Source organism: Salvelinus alpinus, chromosome 11 (genome assembly GCF_045679555.1).
Source record: "Salvelinus alpinus chromosome 11, SLU_Salpinus.1, whole genome shotgun sequence".
NCBI classification, from domain to species: domain Eukaryota; kingdom Metazoa; phylum Chordata; class Actinopteri; order Salmoniformes; family Salmonidae; genus Salvelinus; species Salvelinus alpinus.
Window position 1 is genome coordinate 24620616 of NC_092096.1, and position 19060 is coordinate 24639675.

Genomic DNA, 19060 nt, shown 5'->3' on the forward strand with positions numbered 1-19060 from the left:
GCAATAAGGCACTATAGTAAAGCTGCAAAAAATGTGGCAAAGAAATTAACTATGTCCTGAATACAAATCAGTATGTTTGGGACATTTTGTTCAGATCGTTGACAAAAAAAAGACAATTAAATCAATTTTAATCCCACCTTGTAACAAAATGTGGAAAAAGTCAAGGGTGTGAATACTTTCTGAAGTCACTGTAGGTGGTTTACAAACTATCGGGGCGATCCAAAGTGCTCCGATTTAAAAAGAAAACATCTGAGCCAGCACAGGCTGGTCAGACAACCACAGAGTTAACTCCACTACTGCCTAGGCATCAAGTAGAAGACGTAAATAGAGGTGTTGCTTACGTTCTCTTTCGGCATCTGGAGGTCTATAGAAAGAAAGGCCTAATGAAACTATGGCTGCCACTTCCAGGATAATCAGTGTTACATCTTGCAATGCTTCCCAAACTAATTGAAGAAATGTTTTGGGCTTTTTCGGAGGTATTAAGTTCTGCCCGAACACTTCTTTTCTTTTGTCGATGTCTGCGGGCTGCCCACTTAAACCTGGGGGAAAGAGAGAGATAGAATTAGATTAGATTAAGCCAGTACATTTGTGTTTTTACATTTTCTTAGTTTACCATTGAGATGTATATTTGACAATCATTACCATACCCACAGACAACAAGTCTGGAGGAAAATGATGAATGAATACCAACTAGAGGTCGACCGATTAATCGGAATGGCCAATAATTTGGGCCGATTTCAAGTTTTCATAACAATCGGTAATCGCCATTTTTGGACACCGATCATGGCCGATTACATTGCACTCCATGAGGAGACTGCGTGGCAGGCTGACTACCTGTTATGCGAGTGCAGCAAGGAGCCAAAGTAAGGTGCTAGCTAGCATTAAACGTATCTCATAAAAAAACAATCAATCTTAACATAATCACTAGTTAACTACACATGGTTGATGATATTACTAGTTTATCTAGCTTGTCCTGCGTTGCATATAATCGATGCGGTGCAATTTATCATTGAATCAATTGGAATTGACGGAATTGACCATATTAATGACCTAAGGCTCGTATTTCTGTGTGTTATGTTATAATTAAGTCTATGATTTGATAGAGCAGTCTGACTGACCGGTGGTAGGCAGCAGCAGGCTCGTAAGCCTTTCATTCAAACAGCACTTTCGTGCGTTTGCCAGCAGTTCTTCGCTGTGCTTCAAGCATTGAGCTGTTTATGACTTCAAGCCTATCAACTCCCGAGATTAGGCTGGTGTAACCGATGTGAAATGGCTAGCTAGTTAGCGGGGTGCGCGCTAATAGCGTTTCAATCGGTGACGTCAGAGACCTTGAAGTAGTTGTTCCCCTCCCCAAAAGCCGCGCCTTTTGTGGAGCGATGTGTAACGATGCTTCGAGGGTGGTTGTTGTCGATGTGTTCCTGGTTCGAGCCCAGGTAGGGGCGAGGAGAGGGACGGAAGCTATACTGTTACACTGGCAATAGTTAAAAGTGCCTATAAGAACATCCAATAGTCAAAAGGTATATGAAATACAAATGGTAGAGAGAGAAATAGTCGTATAATAACTACAACCTAAAACTTCTTACCTGGGAATATTGAAGACGCATGTTAAAAGGAACCACCAGCTTTCATATGTTCTCATGTTCTGAGCAAGGAACTTTAGCTTTTTTTACATGGCACATATTTCACTTTTACTTTCTTCTCCAACACTTTGTTTTTGCATTATTTAAACCAAATTGAACATATTTGAGGCTAAATTGATTTTAATTATGTATTATATTAAGTTAAAATAAGTTAATTCAGTATTGTTGTAATTGTCATTATTACACTTTTTTTTTTTTAAGGTTACGTTTAAAATAAAATTAAAGCCCGATTAATTGGTATCGGCTTTTTTTGGTCCTCCAATAATCGGTATCGGCGTAGAAAAATCATAAATCGGTCGACCTCTAATACCAACCCAAATGGTCAGAGAGCCGTATTCTGTGGCAGGGCTCCTGAAAACAAGCACCCACAGGGCATCAGCATTTCTGACAGGTCGTGCAGTGCCAAATAAACAATGCCACCCGGCGACAATACACGTTCTACTTCTGCAAAATAACAAGTCAACCGGAGCCATGGTCTCAGATTTTTCAAGGGTAGAATTCCAGGATACAAAAATAAAAATTCGAGGAGTCATGATATTAAGATAAATCACAAAAGTGACTTTCCCCTGTCATTGATTGAATACAGATTGATAACTGGAGATGCAGTGATAATTTTTACATTCAGACAGTCACAGCAAGGCCCGATCATTGTCTCACATTCAACGTGACAAGGCCCGACTGCTCTGCAGACCCATTCATTTGTGTGCAGAGAGCATTCCGCTTGCCGTACAGCTCACTCAAACGACTGCTCTCCACAGTCAGATTCAAAACACTTCTATACATTTGATGTGGCTTTTCGACCTCTACTTAAGCATACTGAACTGTGGAGGCAGATGGAGAGAAAGACAGAGAGAGAAGAGAGACTAATCAAAAGTGTTCTGGGAGATGTATTGGAGGTTTGAAGCAGGCTCTAAGAGCGCAACAGAGAGACTAGAGATAGCTAGAGACAGACAGACATGGACTAATGAAGAGTGGGAGACTAGACTGGGAGGCTGTAGGGAGTCAGTTGGGAGGATGAGGCTCCCAGTCTAATAAATGGAGATCGAACAGCAGCAGAAGGGTCAGCAAGTGCTCAGAGTCTGCAGGCAAGCACTGAGCAATGACATCACGTGTAGCAGTGGGTTATTAGTCAGCATTGCAGAGCAGCAGTGGGGGGGAGGAGAGGAGAGAGGAGAGTGAAGGATAGAATGGAGGAGAAGGTGCATGCACACCTGCTGAGATACGATTCTCTGCCAAAAGGAGCTGTCAGAATCAACTTTTGAACGTGCTACTGCAACATCCAGTGTAATGTTTCAAGTACAGGAGACGGGGCAATTTGGCCACGTCAAGATCATTCTATTCACAGTGTTACATCAAACCCCTGGTGGAGAGCATGCTGGAATTCACAACAAGTAGTGAGTAATAGAGTAGAATATTACGCTGCTGCTCAAAGCCTACTTACAGCAATTAGCCTATAATGTAAACCCCATGATATTAGTCATTTGAGTGATTGTTTGCAGCTCAAAAAGATTACGTTTTATAGCTGCTGTCTATGTGTGCGTCAAACTATCTCATAATAAATTCCTATTTCTGTGTGTGTTTACGCGTTAAAGTGGGTCGAGGGGCAGCAATGCAGTCTCTCCCCCCGTATGGATGAGGTGCCGCCGCTGCTGATGACTCACCGTTTACAGCTTGATCATTCCACCCCCCCATCCCCACATTAGTGAAATAAACATTAGTGACAAGAGAATGATTTAGGCAAGAGGACGTATGACAAAACAAAAGGTTAAAATCATGTTAGCGTTGGAATCATTTAGCTATTTGAAAGTCCATCACCAGTCACCCGCGCGGCTATTCATTAACTCTTTAATAATCGACTTGTCCCCGCTTAACCCCTCCAAGTACTGTCCTATTCTGCCGACACTGTGGTTTAAAATTAGCCCTCTGGACTTCACTCGTGGTGCAGGTGGTCAAATGATTTGGGCAAAACAGCTGAGGCTACATGATCTCCGCAGACAGAGAGAGGAGACATCTAGAATAGCTTCCCCTAGCAGGCGTCCATCTTTATAACAAACGTGCTATTTCTAGTTCAGTAAAAGTCCTCCAGCAGCCCCAACAGCACACATTTTAGTTGTAGACTGGCACAAACATACCTCATTCAACTCATTTAGCGCTTGACAATTATTTGACAAGTTGAATCAGGTGTGCTTGTCCAGGGCTACAATAAAAATGATTTCTGTTTGGTGTCTGGAGGAATGGAGTCGTATTAGACTATAGACCAGGGTTCTCCAACCCTGTTCCTGGAGAGCTACCCTCCTGTAGGTTCACTCCAACCCCAGTTGTAACTAACTAACCTTATCAACCAGCTAATTATTAGAATCAAGTGCACCATGCACTAGATTAAGGGTTAGAGTGAAAACCTACAGGACCGTAGCACTACACAGCTTATTCAAATAACCAACTCATCATCCAGCTTTGATTATTTGAAATTAGCTGTGTAGTGCTATGGCAAAAACCAAAACATGCACCCGGGGGGCCCAGGACCGAGTTTGGGAAGCCCCGCTATAGACAGTAGCTGATAGGAGCAAGAAAAGTTCTCATTTGACAATCTTGCCCTAACAATTAGGAAACATACTTTTGTGTTCCATCAGCATTCTGCGAAAAGCCTACCAGAGATTCTGTGTCAGACATAGCCTTGGTTTCGAAAGAGAACGATACTAGCAAGACTGACACAGCTTAAAAAGTACAGGTAGGTTCAAAAACAAAACACCATGAAATCACCAATAACCAGAGACAAACCCAGAAGTGATCAAACAACTACCCTGCTGAAGGGACTTTAAAGCCAGAGATAACAGGTAAATCAATCTGCAGGCAGATGGGTATTGCAGCACTCCCACGAGATTTAGCACCAGATAAATGTAGTAGCACCCAAAATATGTCTACTCTGAAGAGTTTGAACAATTGTGAAAGAATGAGCGGGCAATCTGAGAAGATTCAGGGATTGCATTAGCTTTCAGAAATCAAAACGCAGACCATCAATCTGCGTTTTAAACCGTTTCACCTGCGTTTTAGATTGAAAGTGTCCGTGTTTTTTTGCTTTGATAGTGATTAGGGGTGAGCTACTATAGTTGCATTCAGCAGAAAATGGCTACAATTTGATCAGAACAGGGCTCCGGGCAGCCGAGTGGAAATGGAGGAAAACTCGCCTCCCTGCGGACCTGGCATCCTTTCACTCCCTCCTCTCTACATTCTCCTCTTCTGTCTCTGCTGCTAAAGCCACTTTCTACCACTCTAAATTCCAAGCATCTGCCTCTAACCCTAGGAAGCTCTTTGCCACCTTCTCCTCCCTCCTGAATCCTCCTCCCCCTCCTCCCCCCTCCTCCCTCTCTGCGGATGACTTCGTCAACCATTTTGAAAAGAAGGTCGACGACATCCGATCCTCGTTTGCTAAGTCAAACGACACCGCTGGTTCTGCTCACACTGCCCTACCCTGTGCTTTGACCTCTTTCTCCCCTCTCTCTCCAGATGAAATCTCGCGTCTTGTGACGGCCGGCCGCCCAACAACCTGCCCGCTTGACCCTATCCCCTCCTCTCTTCTCCAGACCATTTCCGGAGACCTTCTCCCTTACCTCACCTCGCTCATCAACTCATCCTTGACCGCCGGCTACGTCCCTTCCGTCTTCAAGAGAGCGAGAGTTGCACCCCTTCTGAAAAAACCTACACTCGATCCCTCCGATGTCAACAACTACAGACCAGTATCCCTTCTTTCTTTTCTCTCCAAAACTCTTGAACGTGCCGTCCTTGGCCAGCTCTCCTGCTATCTCGCTCAGAAGGACCTTCTTGATCCAAATCAGTCAGGTTTCAAGACTAGTCATTCAACTGAGACTGCTCTTCTCTGTGTCACGGAGGCGCTCCGCACTGCTAAAGCTAACTCTCTCTCCTCTGCTCTCATCCTTCTAGACCTATCGGCTGCCTTTGATACTGTGAACCATCAGATCCTCCTCTCCACCCTCTCCGAGCTGGGCATCTCCGGCGCGGCCCACGCTTGGATTGCGTCCTACCTGACAGGTCGCTCCTACCAGGTGGCGTGGCGAGAATCTGTCTCCGCACCACGTGCTCTCACCACTGGTGTCCCCCAGGGCTCTGTTCTAGGCCCTCTCCTATTCTCGCTATACACCAAGTCACTTGGCTCTGTCATATCCTCACATGGTCTCTCCTATCATTGCTATGCAGACGACACACAATTAATCTTCTCCTTTCCCCCCTCTGATAACCAGGTGGCGAATCGCATCTCTGCATGTCTGGCAGACATATCAGTGTGGATGACGGATCACCACCTCAAGCTGAACCTCGGCAAGACGGAGCTGCTCTTCCTCCCGGGGAAGGACTGCCCGTTCCATGATCTCGCCATCACGGTTGACAACTCCATTGTGTCCTCCTCCCAGAGTGCTAAGAACCTTGGCGTGATCCTGGACAACACCCTGTCGTTCTCAACTCACATCAAGGCGGTGACCCGTTCCTGTAGGTTCATGCTCTACAACATTCGCAGAGTACGACCCTGCCTCACACAGGAAGCAGCGCAGGTCCTAATCCAGGCACTTGTCATCTCCCGTCTGGACTACTGCAACTCGCTGTTGGCTGGGCTCCCTGCCTGTGCTATTAAACCCCTACAACTCATCCAGAACGCCGCAGCCCGTCTGGTGTTCAACCTTCCCAAGTTCTCTCACGTCACCCCGATCCTCCGCTCTCTCCACTGGCTTCCAGTTGAAGCTCGCATCCGCTACAAGACCATGGTGCTTGCCTACGGAGCTGTGAGGGGAACGGCACCTCCGTACCTTCAGGCTCTGATCAGGCCCTACACCCAAACAAGGGCACTGCGTTCATCCACCTCTGGCCTGCTCGCCTTCCTACCTCTGAGGAAGTACAGTTCCCGCTCAGCCCAGTCAAAACTGTTCGCTGCTCTGGCACCCCAATGGTGGAACAAACTCCCTCACGACGCCAGGTCAGCGGAGTCAATCACCACCTTCCGGAGACACCTGAAACCCCACCTCTTTAAGGAATACCTAGGATAGGATAAAGTAATCCTTCTAACCCCCCCCTCCCCCTTAAAAGAGTTAGATGCACTATTGTAAAGTGGCTGTTCCACTGGATATCATAAGGTGAATGCACCAATTTGTAAGTCGCTCTGGATAAGAGCGTCTGCTAAATGACTGAAATGTAAATGTAAATGATCAGATGACAACTGAAGTGCAATGCTATTTTGGCTAGCAGCCGCACAAGTATATTAGCTTTTTTGCAAAAAATTATGCATGGCCATCATATTTCAAATGTTAATAAAAGAAAGTAGCCAGTTAATATTACATTTTACCGGAGAAAAGAACACCAAAAAAAGTAGCTACACATCAGTCTGAGCACTGTCTGCTGATAGAATGGCCGTTCCTGAGTGCAGGAAATTGATTGGTCTGACGATGAGCCAAGATTTCTCATCCGAGTGGAGAAGCGCAACGAAAGCACAAAATGAGTATGAAGATGAGCAGAAATGACAATAAGAAGCATTTCAGAGCTGCGTTTCACAAAACAAGATATTTCTTACATTTTTTATCTTTTGTTTCCTGTGTGAAAAACAACTCAGCATTAACGCGTCCCCTAAGATTGGCAATAATATTATTGCTCAGGAGCAGAGCTTTTTAAAATTCAGCTTATACAGAAGAATATGGTTAAGGGACAGAAGAAGTCTGTTCAGTGCTGAAATAATAGTGGGAAACATCCTTGGGAATTATGTTACTGGCTCTAGTAAAAGGAGAAAGATTGTGGTTACAGTGTAGAAAATAGCCTTGTGGAGGTCTGGTGAGTACATATAGTATTCTGGCCTAAATATAGTGTGACATTCAAGGGTTATAGGAAGGCCTGCTCCCTTTAAAATAAAATGTCAATGCTGTCCCTAGTAATACTGTAACCAGCAAAGTAAGCATATTTTTCAAATAAAAAGTTGGAAGTGGACAAAAGATTAGTTTAAGTACTGGGATTTAGAATGGAGAAATGGCCTAATAACTAATTAGCAATCCTCTTTCGATTGTCAAGCTGGCAGTAATCTTAAATGACGGCTTCATTTCCTGGGCCAATAGTGAATGAGCTGATTGAAATACATGTGTCAAAAACTCTGGGGCACCCAGCCAAGTAGTGGAGCTGCTGCACTGCACACGCTGTGGAGGAAACAATGTGGAGCTATTCTAGCTTATCAGGGGCAGGGTGTCATGTCAGAATGTGCCCAATTCAATTGTCTCCCAATATTCACGTTCTGATTGTTCTGATCGATCGTGACATGTACATTTCTCTGAGCCTGAAAATTGTCACAGTTCAATAATTGCACGCGCGTCTGCTTAGGTGGATGGCTGTGCTTGTGCAGATGTCTCTCCACACCCTCAATTAGCTAGCTAGCATAATTCGTGGTCAAGCTGATCGAGATGGTTTGTTGTCAGAGGTGTGCAGTTATAGCTTGTTTGTATAGCTAAATAAACCCTTAGCTAGCTAATTAAGGCCGAGGGGGTGGGAGAGACAGCCGCACGAGCTCAGCCATCCACATAAGCAGACGTGCATGCAATTATTGAACTGTGACAATTTTCAGGATGTGAGTAAATTTTACAAAATGACATCACAATCAAGCAGAACAACCAGAAAGTGAAAAGGAGATTTGGGAACATTTTTACATGACACAGGGAAGGGCACTACTACAACAATAGTTTCTGAACATGCACAAGGCCCAACTCAAATGGACAGATAACCCTACCTTATCTGACCCTCGCTTATCCTTAATAAAACACCAACTGTCATGACTACTTACACTAAATTGTCTCTAGCTGGCATAAAGTACCAGTCAAAAGTTGACACCTACTGGTTTGGTTACTACATGATTCCATATGTGTTATTTCATAGTGCTGATGTCTTTATTATTCTACAATGTAGAAAATAGTAAACATAAAGAAAAACCCTTCAATGAGTAGGTGTGTCCAAACTTTTGACTGGTACTGTAGATCTAGACAAAATAAATCGACCAACCACAATATCATACAAGGCATGGCCCTGTACAGATCCCCTGCTTTGTCATTACAAGTTCTACAAATCTTACAATTCACCAAAAATGCCCAAATACAAAGTGCTCAACAAATCCTTGCAATTGACACATGTACATTAAAACTCCAGTTGGAGTCTTACTCTGGCACTTTGACACTGAGCTGGCAGAACAGAATCCAGCTATGACTAGGCCTATATACTTCTGGCTGTTAATGGTCTTGTTTCAATACTCACTGAATAAAGGGCAGGAGAGGACATGTACCATAACGGACTGATCTAGGACATGTGGGATCATTCAAGCCTCAAGTATGAGTAGCCTTTCTGTTTGGCATTTCAACCGGTTGACACAGATGCTCAGTTTAGACAATGATCATTGTAAATTTGCTACTGGCACTGAATATAGATCACATTCTCTTGTTTTTTTTCTTACTTTCTTATTTCTCACATTTCTTTTTTAGTTTAACTATTTTGATATTGAATACTGCACTGCTGGGAAGGTGTAATATTTTAACTCGAATAAAACAATGAGTTTTTAATAGTGAGCGAGTGAGGCTTTTCCTTTTTAAAGAAAGTCAGCTATGAATATGATAAAAAAAAAAATTTTAAATGGATAAAATGGGGCAACCATTGTCCAAATCATTTAAATATTGTATATACTATAATGGTATGTTAACTCTAATACAAACCTATCTGATGTTCAAACCTACAAACCCCTGTGCCACATCTGAAGTTCAAACCAACAAATGAATGTGGCACAGGGGTTTGCAGAACCTACAAACAGATGTGGTACAGGCCATTCACTACGAGTACTGAAACAGTGCAGGGCACTGACTGTGGTGGATATGCAGTGCCATTTTAATCTTGGATCAAACAGAAAATCCCCTCCCCCAAGAGTTCACTCCAGGTCATGCCAGCGATTAGGCACAACAACTTCTATGTGGAGACTGGAGAGAGCAGTAAACCAATGTATGCAGGAGAGGCTCTACACAGGCAAGTCCCTGATGTAAAGTGACTCTGCACTTTTTCCACACACTTGGCATGGCCAGATCTGCTGAGTGAACAGAGGGGATCAGCGCCTACACACACAGGCAGGATATAAAGCAGACAACATGGAACGTCCCTGAGGAACGGAACAGTGGTGCTGCTTACCCACCTTTTAAAAATAGGATAAATATTGCATTGGTGGTAGGGACTAATATACACACACACACTTTAAAAGCAGTGGCATTTTTCTAGATTAGCTGCTACAGGGAGCGAGACATTGCTGGGGAGAGCCCTGAGAGACCTGAGCCCCGGCTACAGCAGGAAGGAACTCTCTCGGACAGACTCTGGTAATGTGTTTTCAACCCTCGTCTCCAGGGCATGGCGAAAGGGGGATAAAAGCATGCCATGCTGCTGGAGAGAGGCAGAGCAGAACGGAACAGGCCAGCAGACCAGTTCCGGAGATGAGCTCATGTCTTGCCCACACCACAACGTTAAACCAGTTACTAGCCGCGCACACCATCCTGTCCTGTCCCCACATGTGGAACATTGACCTGCAGAGACTGGTACTGTGCCCAGGCAGACAGCTGGTCTGTCTGAAGCCTCCCTCCACGCACCAGAGGTGAAAAAAGAGAGAGAAAGAGATACACAAACCCAGGAATAGCTCAAGGCCTGGACCGGGTCAGTGCCACCCTCCCCCCGGCTACCTGTCTACTAGGACACCAGCTTTCCAAGGAAGTGATGTCAAGGTGCTGTGGATGACACGGCCCAATGACATGCTTGCTAAGCAATGCATTTTTGAATCCAAGATGGCGTAGCAGTCGGACGTGTCTTTGTCCTTGTCCTGTCCCGTGTAAATAGTCTTCGTATTTTTCGTATACATTTCGTATATATTTTAATTTCACTTTCCATCTAGGAACTGAATATACATTCCTACATTCCGCCTCACCCAATGTGGTACGGACCTGCTATTTTTTTTATACTTTAGAACCGTAACCCCAATCAGAAGCTAGCCAGATAACTAGCTACTAGCTAGTAGTCAGTTAGCCACTGCTGCGGTCTTCACCCTCAACTCGGACACAGCCAGCTTCAATACCGGGCCAATGCCTGCCAGTCTGCAAGCGCGATATCAACCCAGAGCATATAGGACTGCTTTTTCTCTACCACATCACCGGATTCCTGACGCAAGCTCTGGACAATTACACCGTATCATCACAGCTAGCTAGCTGCAACCGAGTGGCTACTACTGGCTAACACCTCTGTCCCGAAGCAAGCACCAGTTAGCCTTGAGCTAGCCTCGAGCTAGGCCCATCTGCCGGCTAGCTGAAGAGGTCTACCAGCGAATTCTTGGGCTACAATACCAGCTACAAGCTAATTTAGCCATTTTTTTGCCGCTGCTAGTAGCTTTTACCTTCTGCACAGACACCAGCCCTGTTATTAGCCTGGATATTACTCACCAATTTACCAGCATCGGACTGTCTCTCGACAACAACGCCGGATTCCTGCCGTAATCCCTGAGCCACTACTTCTGATCCTCACAGCTAGCTTGCAGCTAGCGCAGCTAGCGCCACTGCCACGAAGCTAGCACCAGTTAGCAAACACAATTCTACAATTCACAACCTCTCTTTCGCCATCGCCATCTGGCTTGGATTCTCTGTCGACACGACCACGTCTGAGCAGACCCCCTCCGTCTGAGCAGACCACCCCCCGGGCTACTAACTTTAAACGCCGCGTGCTAGCTTAGTGGAGGCCTCCCTGCTCCATCTACGGCTGCCCCCTGGACACTAGGATCACTTGGCTACATAGCTGATGCATGCTTGACTGTCCATTAATTCACGGTACTCCATTCTGTTTATTTGTGTTTTATCTGTCGGCTCTGTGCTTTAACTCAGGATCTGTGTGTAGTTAATCCGACCCTCTCTGCCTAGTCGTCGCCATTTTTACCTGTTGTTGCTGTGTTAGACTAGCACCCTGTTATTGCTGCTGTTATCTTACCTGTTGTTTTAGCTAGCTCTCCCAATCAAGACCTGCAATCACTTTATGCCTTATTGTATGTCTCTCTCAAATATCAATATGCCTTGCATACTGTTGTTCAGGCTAGTTATCATTATCATTGTTTTGGTTTGCAATGGACCCTGTAGTTCCACTCTCCGTACCTCTGATACCTCCTTGGTCCCACCCCCCACACATGCGGTGACCTCACCTATTGAGACCAGCATGTCCAGAGATACAACCTCTCTTATCATCACCCAGTGCCTGGGCTTGCCTCCGCTGTACCCACGCCCCACCATACCCCTGTCTGCACATTATGCCCAGAATCTATTCTACCACGCCCATAAATCTGCTCCTTTTATTCTTTGTCCCCAACGCTCTAGGCGACCAGTTTTGATAGCCTTTAGCCGCACCCTCATCCTACTACTCCTCTGTTCCTCGGGTGATGTGGAGGTAAACCCAGGCCCTGCATGTCCCCAGTCACCCTCATTTGTTTGACTTCTGTGATCGAAAAAGCCTTGGCCTCATGCATGTCAACATCAGAAGCCTCCTCCCTAAGTTTGCCTTACTCACCGCTTTAGCACACTCTGCCAACCCTGATGTCCTTGCCGTGTCCGAATCCTGGCTTAGGAAGGCCACCAAAAATTCTGAGATTTCCATACCCAACTATAACACTTTCCGTCAAGATAGAACTGCCAAAGGGGGAGGAGTTGCAATCTACTGCAGAGATAGCCTGCAAAGTTCTGTCATACTTTCCAGGTCTATGCCCAAACAGTTCGAACTTCTAATTTTAAAAATTAATCTCTCCAGAAATAAGTCTCTCACTGTTGCCGCCTGCTACCGACCCCCCTCAGCTCCCAGCTGTGCCCTGGACACCATCTGTGAATTGATCGCTCCCCATCTAGCTTCAGAGTTTGTTCTGTTAGGTGACCTAAACTGGGATATGCTTAACACCCCAGCAGTCCTACAATCCAAGCTTGATGCCCTCAATCTCACACAAATCATCAAGGAACCCACCAGGTACAACCCTAAATCCGTAAACATGGGCACCCTAATAGACATTATCCTGACCAACCTGCCCTCCAAATACACCTCTGCTGTCTTCAATCAAGATCTCAGCGATCACTGCCTCATTGCCTGTATCCGCCACGGGTCCGCGGTCAAACGACCACCCCTCATCACTGTCAAACGCTCCCTAAAACACTTCTGCGAGCAGGCTTTTCTAATCGACCTGGCCCGGGTACCCTGGAAGGATATTGACCTCATCCCGTCAGTTGAGGATGCCTGGTCATTCTTTAAATGTTACTTCCTCACCATATTAGACAAGCATGCTCCGTTCAAAAAAGCAGAACCAAGAACAGATATAGCCCTTGGTTCACTCCAGACCTGACTGCCCTCGACCAGCACAAAAACATCCTGTGGCGAACTGCAATAGCATCGAAGAGCCCCCGCGATATGCAACTGTTCAGGGAAGTCAGGAACCAATACACGCAGTCAGTCAGGAAAGCAAAGGCCAGCTTTTTCAAGCAGAAATTTGCATCCTGTAGCTCTAACTCCAAAAAGTTCTGGGATACTGTAAAGTCCATGGAGAACAAGAGCACCTCCTCCCAGCTGCCCACTGCACTGAGGCTAGGTAACACGGTCACCACCGATAAATCCGTGATAATCGAAGACTTCAACAAGCATTTCTCAATGGCTGGCCATGCCTTACTCCTGGCGACTCCAACCTTGGCCAACAGCCCCGCCCCCCCCGCTGCTACTCGCCCAAGCCTCCCCAGCTTCTCCTTTACCCAAATCCAGATAGCAGATGTTCTGAAAGAGCTGGAAAACCTGGACCCATACAAATCAGCTGGGCTTGACAATCTGGACCCCCTATTTCTGAAACTGTCCGCCGCCATTGTCGCACCCCCTATCACCAGCCTGTTCAACCTCTCCTTCGTATCATCTGAGATCCCCAAGGATTGGAAAGCTGCCGCGGTCATCCCCCTCTTCAAAGGGGGAGACACCCTGGACCCAAACTGTTACAGACCTATATCCATCCTGCCCTGCCTATCTAAGGTCTTCGAAAGCCAAGTCAACAAACAGATCACTGACCATCTCGAATCCCACCGTACCTTCTCCGCTGTGCAATCCGGTTTCCGAGCCGGTCATGGGTGCACCTCAGCCACGCTCAAGGTACTAAACGATATCATAACCGCCATCGATAAAAGACATTACTGTGCAGCCGTCTTCATCGACCTGGCCAAGGCTTTCGACTCTGTCAATCACCATATTCTTATCGGCAGACTCAGTAGCCTCGGTTTTTCTAATGACTGCCTTGCCTGGTTCACCAACTACTTTGCAGACAGAGTTCAGTGTGTCAAATCGGAGGGCATGTTGTCCGGTCCTCTGGCAGTCTCTATGGGGGTACCACAGGGTTCAATTCTCGGGCCGACTCTTTTCTCTGTATACATCAATGATGTTGCTCTTGCTGCGGGCGATTCCCTGATCCACCTCTACGCAGACGACACCATTCTATATACTTCCGGCCCTTCCTTGGACACTGTGCTATCTAACCTCCAAACGAGCTTCAATGCCATACAACACTCCTTCCGTGGCCTCCAACTGCTCTTAAACGCTAGTAAAACCAAATGCATGCTTTTCAACCGTTCGCTGCCTGCACCCGCACGCCCGACTAGCATCACCACCCTGGACGGTTCCGACCTAGAATATGTGGACATCTATAAGTACCTAGGTGTCTGGCTAGACTGCAAACTCTCCTTCCAGACTCATATCAAACATCTCCAATCCAAAATCAAATCAAGAATCGGCTTTCTATTCCGCAACAAACGCTCCTTCACTCACGCCGCCAAACTTACCCTAGTAAAACTGACTATCCTACCGATCCTCGACTTCGGCGATGTCATGTACAAAATAGCTTCCAATACTCTACTCAGCAAACTGGATGCAGTTTATCACAGTGCCATTCGTTTTGTTACTAAAGCACCTTATACGACCCACCACTGCGACCTGTATGCCCTAGTCGGCTGGCCCTCGCTACATGTTCGTCGTCAGACCCACTGGCTCCAGGTCATCTACAAGGCTATGCTAGGTAAAGTGCCGCCTTATCTCAGTTCACTGGTCACGATGGCTACACCCACCCGCAGCACGCGCTCCAGCAGGTGTATCTCACTGATCATCCCTAAAGCCAAAACCTCATTTGGACGCCTTTCCTTCCAGTTCTCTGCTGCCTGCGACTGGAACGAATTGCAAAAATCTCTGAAGTTGGAGACTTTTATCTCCCTCAACAACTTTAAAAATCTGCTATCCGAGCAGCTAACCGATCGCTGCAGCTGTACATAGTCCATCTGTAAACTACCCACCCAATTTACCTACCTCACCCCCCATACTGCTTTTATTTATTTACTTTTCTGCTCTTTTGCACACCAGTATCTCTTCTTGCACATGATCATCTGATGATTTATCACTCCAGTGTTAATCTGCTAAATTGTAATTATTCGATTTATTGCCTACCTCATGCCTTTTGCACACATTGTATATAGATTCTCTCTTTTTTCTACCATGTTATTGACTTGTTTATTGTTTACTCCATGTGTAACTCTGTGTTGTCTGTTCACACTGCTATGCTTTATCTTGGCCAGGTCGCAGTTGCAAATGAGAACTTGTTCTCAACTAGCCTACCTGGTTAAATAAAGGTGAAATAAAAAAATAAAATAAAAAATGAAACACTTTCATAACCACACGTGTCACTAGCATTCACAACTAGCATTCACAACTAGCATTCAAGAACAACAGATCTAATCCAAATGAAGAGTGATGAAGGTGAATTGGTTGAGAAATAGAATGAGGCGGTATCTACCGTCTACAGGTGACGTTTTCAATCGGGTGCAGAGTCCTTGAACGTCCCCATAACTTTCCCCGATTTTGCCTATTGCCTCTGCCCCCCGCAGTTCCATGAGCGACCGCAGGTCCTTTAGCGAGCAGCCAAAGTCCCCATGTTGGTTGGCCGTGGAGTTCTTCACTCCGCTGTAGGAGTTGTTTGCCATAATGTCCCTCTGCGTGCGCTCCGTCGGCTACGGTGAAAAATGGCGAACCCAAAGGGAGAGCTAAAATCCTCAGCGAGCGAGCCCAGCAGTAGTTCCCATAAACAGCTACAAGTCCTTCAGAGGATGATGGTGGTGAAATGAGGAGACTCCAGGTAGAAGGACTTGGACAGATCAAAAGCCATTTCCCTCAGACCGTGGCCCTATTCTTTCATGTTGACCGAGGTTCACACACACAGACTCAGAGAGAAGACAGCATTCGAGGATCTGAAAGGAGAGAAAATGTACATTTGGTCATTCAGAATTCAAATGGCATGTTTAATTTCAATAATATACTAGCACTTATGAAAAAGTCACAAGTCACACTGATGATATAATCCAAACTATCAGGTAAAGACACTTGTAGTCGTTCACAGCACCACTGAAAATAGACTGTAGGAACCACAGGTCACTGGCAAAGACTCAACTTGATATGCTATCCTTTTGAAGAGAAAATATTATACTTATTTGAGGCACACCGCCGTGGGAAGCAGTCAGCCATTTAAACTCATGGATAGACAGGGTTGACATGTTATTCAACATGAGTCTTTTCTTTGAGCCCTATGACAAATGTGCATAAAGGCGGCAGAATTCAGATATGACATCGTTTTAGCACTATCCACTAAGTTTGATCCATATCGCCCGCCGTAGTTAAAGTGCTAATAAATCAGAACAAACCCCCTTTCAATTTTTTTCAAATTACCAGCAACTTGAAGCAACAATTTGGATTATGTCTACTCTGCTAATATCCATTAAAAAAACTGACAAAAAATACTGACTTTGCACTATTGAGCAATGTACATGTAGTGGAAACTTAGCAAAACGAGTAATTTGTCGTAAGTGCATGAGGGCCGCCATCTTTATGCACCTCCGCTATTCAGTAATTGCCTTACTGTTAGGGATCAATTTGGCTGCCGACTAACTGACCCTCATTAACCGGTTAACAAACGGTTAAATTTTTTACAAATAGTAAAATGTGACAGAAAATACTATCAGAGATCTGTATATAATGACGAGATGCTTATTTCAGCGCCCTAACAAAAAGGCAGTCGTCCCAAGGCTGGAAGGCAGGCGACAGAAATGCATTGGGCTTGTTTTGATAAGATTCTGGCGAGAGCTGAACCTCTCACTTAGCCTCTTCCTCTCTGATACTATGCATGCATACAAGGACCGGACATTTTTCATTAAGAGCTTAATGGAAACATGTAACAATAGCAAGCCTATTGTGTTACAGTCAAAATGCTATAGCCTTTATTTGAACATGCAACTCCTGTAATGAAGCAGCTAATAAGTCATTTTAAAACATTTGCCAAAATGCAATTAGCTGGAAAGCAGCGTTCTAAACAGCACGCCTAATGCAAGAGGTTCCATATGTGACAGAAATCAACATCTCAGAAACTTAGAAAGAAGGGGACAATATATAACAACGACAAGGATGAGTTGCTTTTACGATTTTGCCTTCGGCTTGCGGACAATGAAAGAAAGTCGATATGAAAACCAATAGAACAGGAGAGAAATGCTGGTTAATGGCATCAGGAAGTCTTTATAAACTAATTGCCTCCACGTTTCTATGGATGGATTTTCGCAAGGCTACTTTGAAGCAAGGTAAGACATGCCTCATTATTTGAAGTAAAATGTTAAAAACTTTCAGATAATTACTGCCTCAAGTTCACATTGCAAAGTGGTGGGTGACGCACTGATAGCCTGCCTACCGTTGACGATAGCCTATGCACTCAAATGGCAAATGGGAGACGTACTTTAATTACGAGTTGAAATTGAGAAATAAAAAGTTATTTTTAAATCGTGGCCATCAAAGTTTAAACACGCGATTGCATGTAGAATATGTATTTGTTGCGCTTTGTTGACTGGGCTTACAAAAGCACGTTTCACTCCAGTGAGGAGCTACTCTGGCGCTCTCTGACAGGTTGTAAGATATTCCGCTCCTCAAACTATGCTGTACACGTTTGATAAATAAGATGCATGACGACTAACAAAAATACACACGTGCTAATTTAATTCCACACAGTTATGCAAATTAACCTATAGACCGATAAGCATGACCGAACAAATGTATTTTCAGGGGCTAGATTAACAGTTAACATCCCTACTTCCTGCATATTTCTCTCTATACTATAAACTAGAGGTCGACCGATTAAATCGGAATGGCCGATTAATTAGGGCCGATTTCAAGTCGGAAATCGGTATTTTTGGACACCGATTTGGGCGATAAAAAAAAAAAAAAAAAAACCATTTATTTTTGTACACCTTTATTTAACTAAGCAAGTCAGTTAAGAACACATTCTTATTTTCAGTGACGGCGGGTTAACTGCCTTGTTCAGGGGCAGAATGACAGATTTTTACCTTGTCAGCTCGGGGATTCAATCTTGCAACCTTACGGTTAACTAGTCCAACGCTCTAACCACCTACCTTACATTGCACTCCACGAGGAGCCTGCCTGTTACACGAATGCAGTAAGAAGCCAAGGTAAGTTGCTAGCTAGCATTAAACTTATCTTATAAAAAACAATCAATCAATCATAATCACTAGTTAACTACATATGGTTGACGATATTACTAGTTTATCTAGCGTGTCCTGCGTTGCATATAATCGATGCAGTGCGCATTCGCGAAAAAGGACTGTCCTTGCTCCAACGTGTACCTAACCATAAACATCAATGCCTTTCTTAAAATCAATACACATGTATATATTTTTAAACCTGCATATTTAGTTAATATTGCCTGCTAACATGAATTTCTTTTAACTAGGGTAATTGTGCCACTTCTCTTGCAACAGAGTCAGGGTATATGCAGCAGTTTGGGCCGCCTGGCTCGTTGCGAACTGTGTGAAGACTATTTGTTCCTAACAAAGACAGCCAACTTTGCCAAACGGGGGATGATTTAACAAAAGCGCATTTGCGAAAAAAGCACAAATCGTTGCACGACTACCTAACCATAAACATCAATGCCTTTCTTAAAATCAATAAACAGAAGTATATTTTTTTTAAACCTGCATATTTAGCTAAAAGAAATCCAGGTTAGCAGGCAATATTAACCAGGTGAAATTGTCACTTCTCTTGCGTTCATTGCACGCAGACTCAGGGTATATGCAGCAGTTTGGGCCGCCTGGCTCGTTGCGAACTAATTTGCCAGAATTGTACGTAATTATGACATAACATTGAAGGTTGTGCAATGTAACATGAATATTTAGACTTATGGATGCCACCTGTTAGATAAAATACGGAACGGTTCCGTATTTCACTGAAAGAATAAACGTTTTGTTTTCGAAATTATAGTTTCCGAATTCGACCATAATAAT

General features: G+C 44.7%; 1 protein-coding gene across 7 annotated transcripts in view; it reads right to left on the reverse strand.

The window, feature by feature from the left end:
• Nucleotides 1-19060, reverse strand: part of atp2b1a (ATPase plasma membrane Ca2+ transporting 1a) — a 60845-nt gene that overhangs the window by 30400 nt on the left and 11385 nt on the right. For all 7 annotated transcript variants that reach the window (XM_071332168.1, XM_071332165.1, XM_071332166.1 and 4 more), the window contains exons 2-3: nt 15523-15973; nt 342-539 (exon numbers count right to left, since the gene is read on the reverse strand). In XM_071332168.1, coding sequence (XP_071188269.1) covers nt 342-539; nt 15523-15709 — 385 coding nt within the window. In that variant the 5' untranslated portion in view covers nt 15710-15973. The remainder of the gene's footprint in view (nt 1-341; nt 540-15522; nt 15974-19060) is intronic.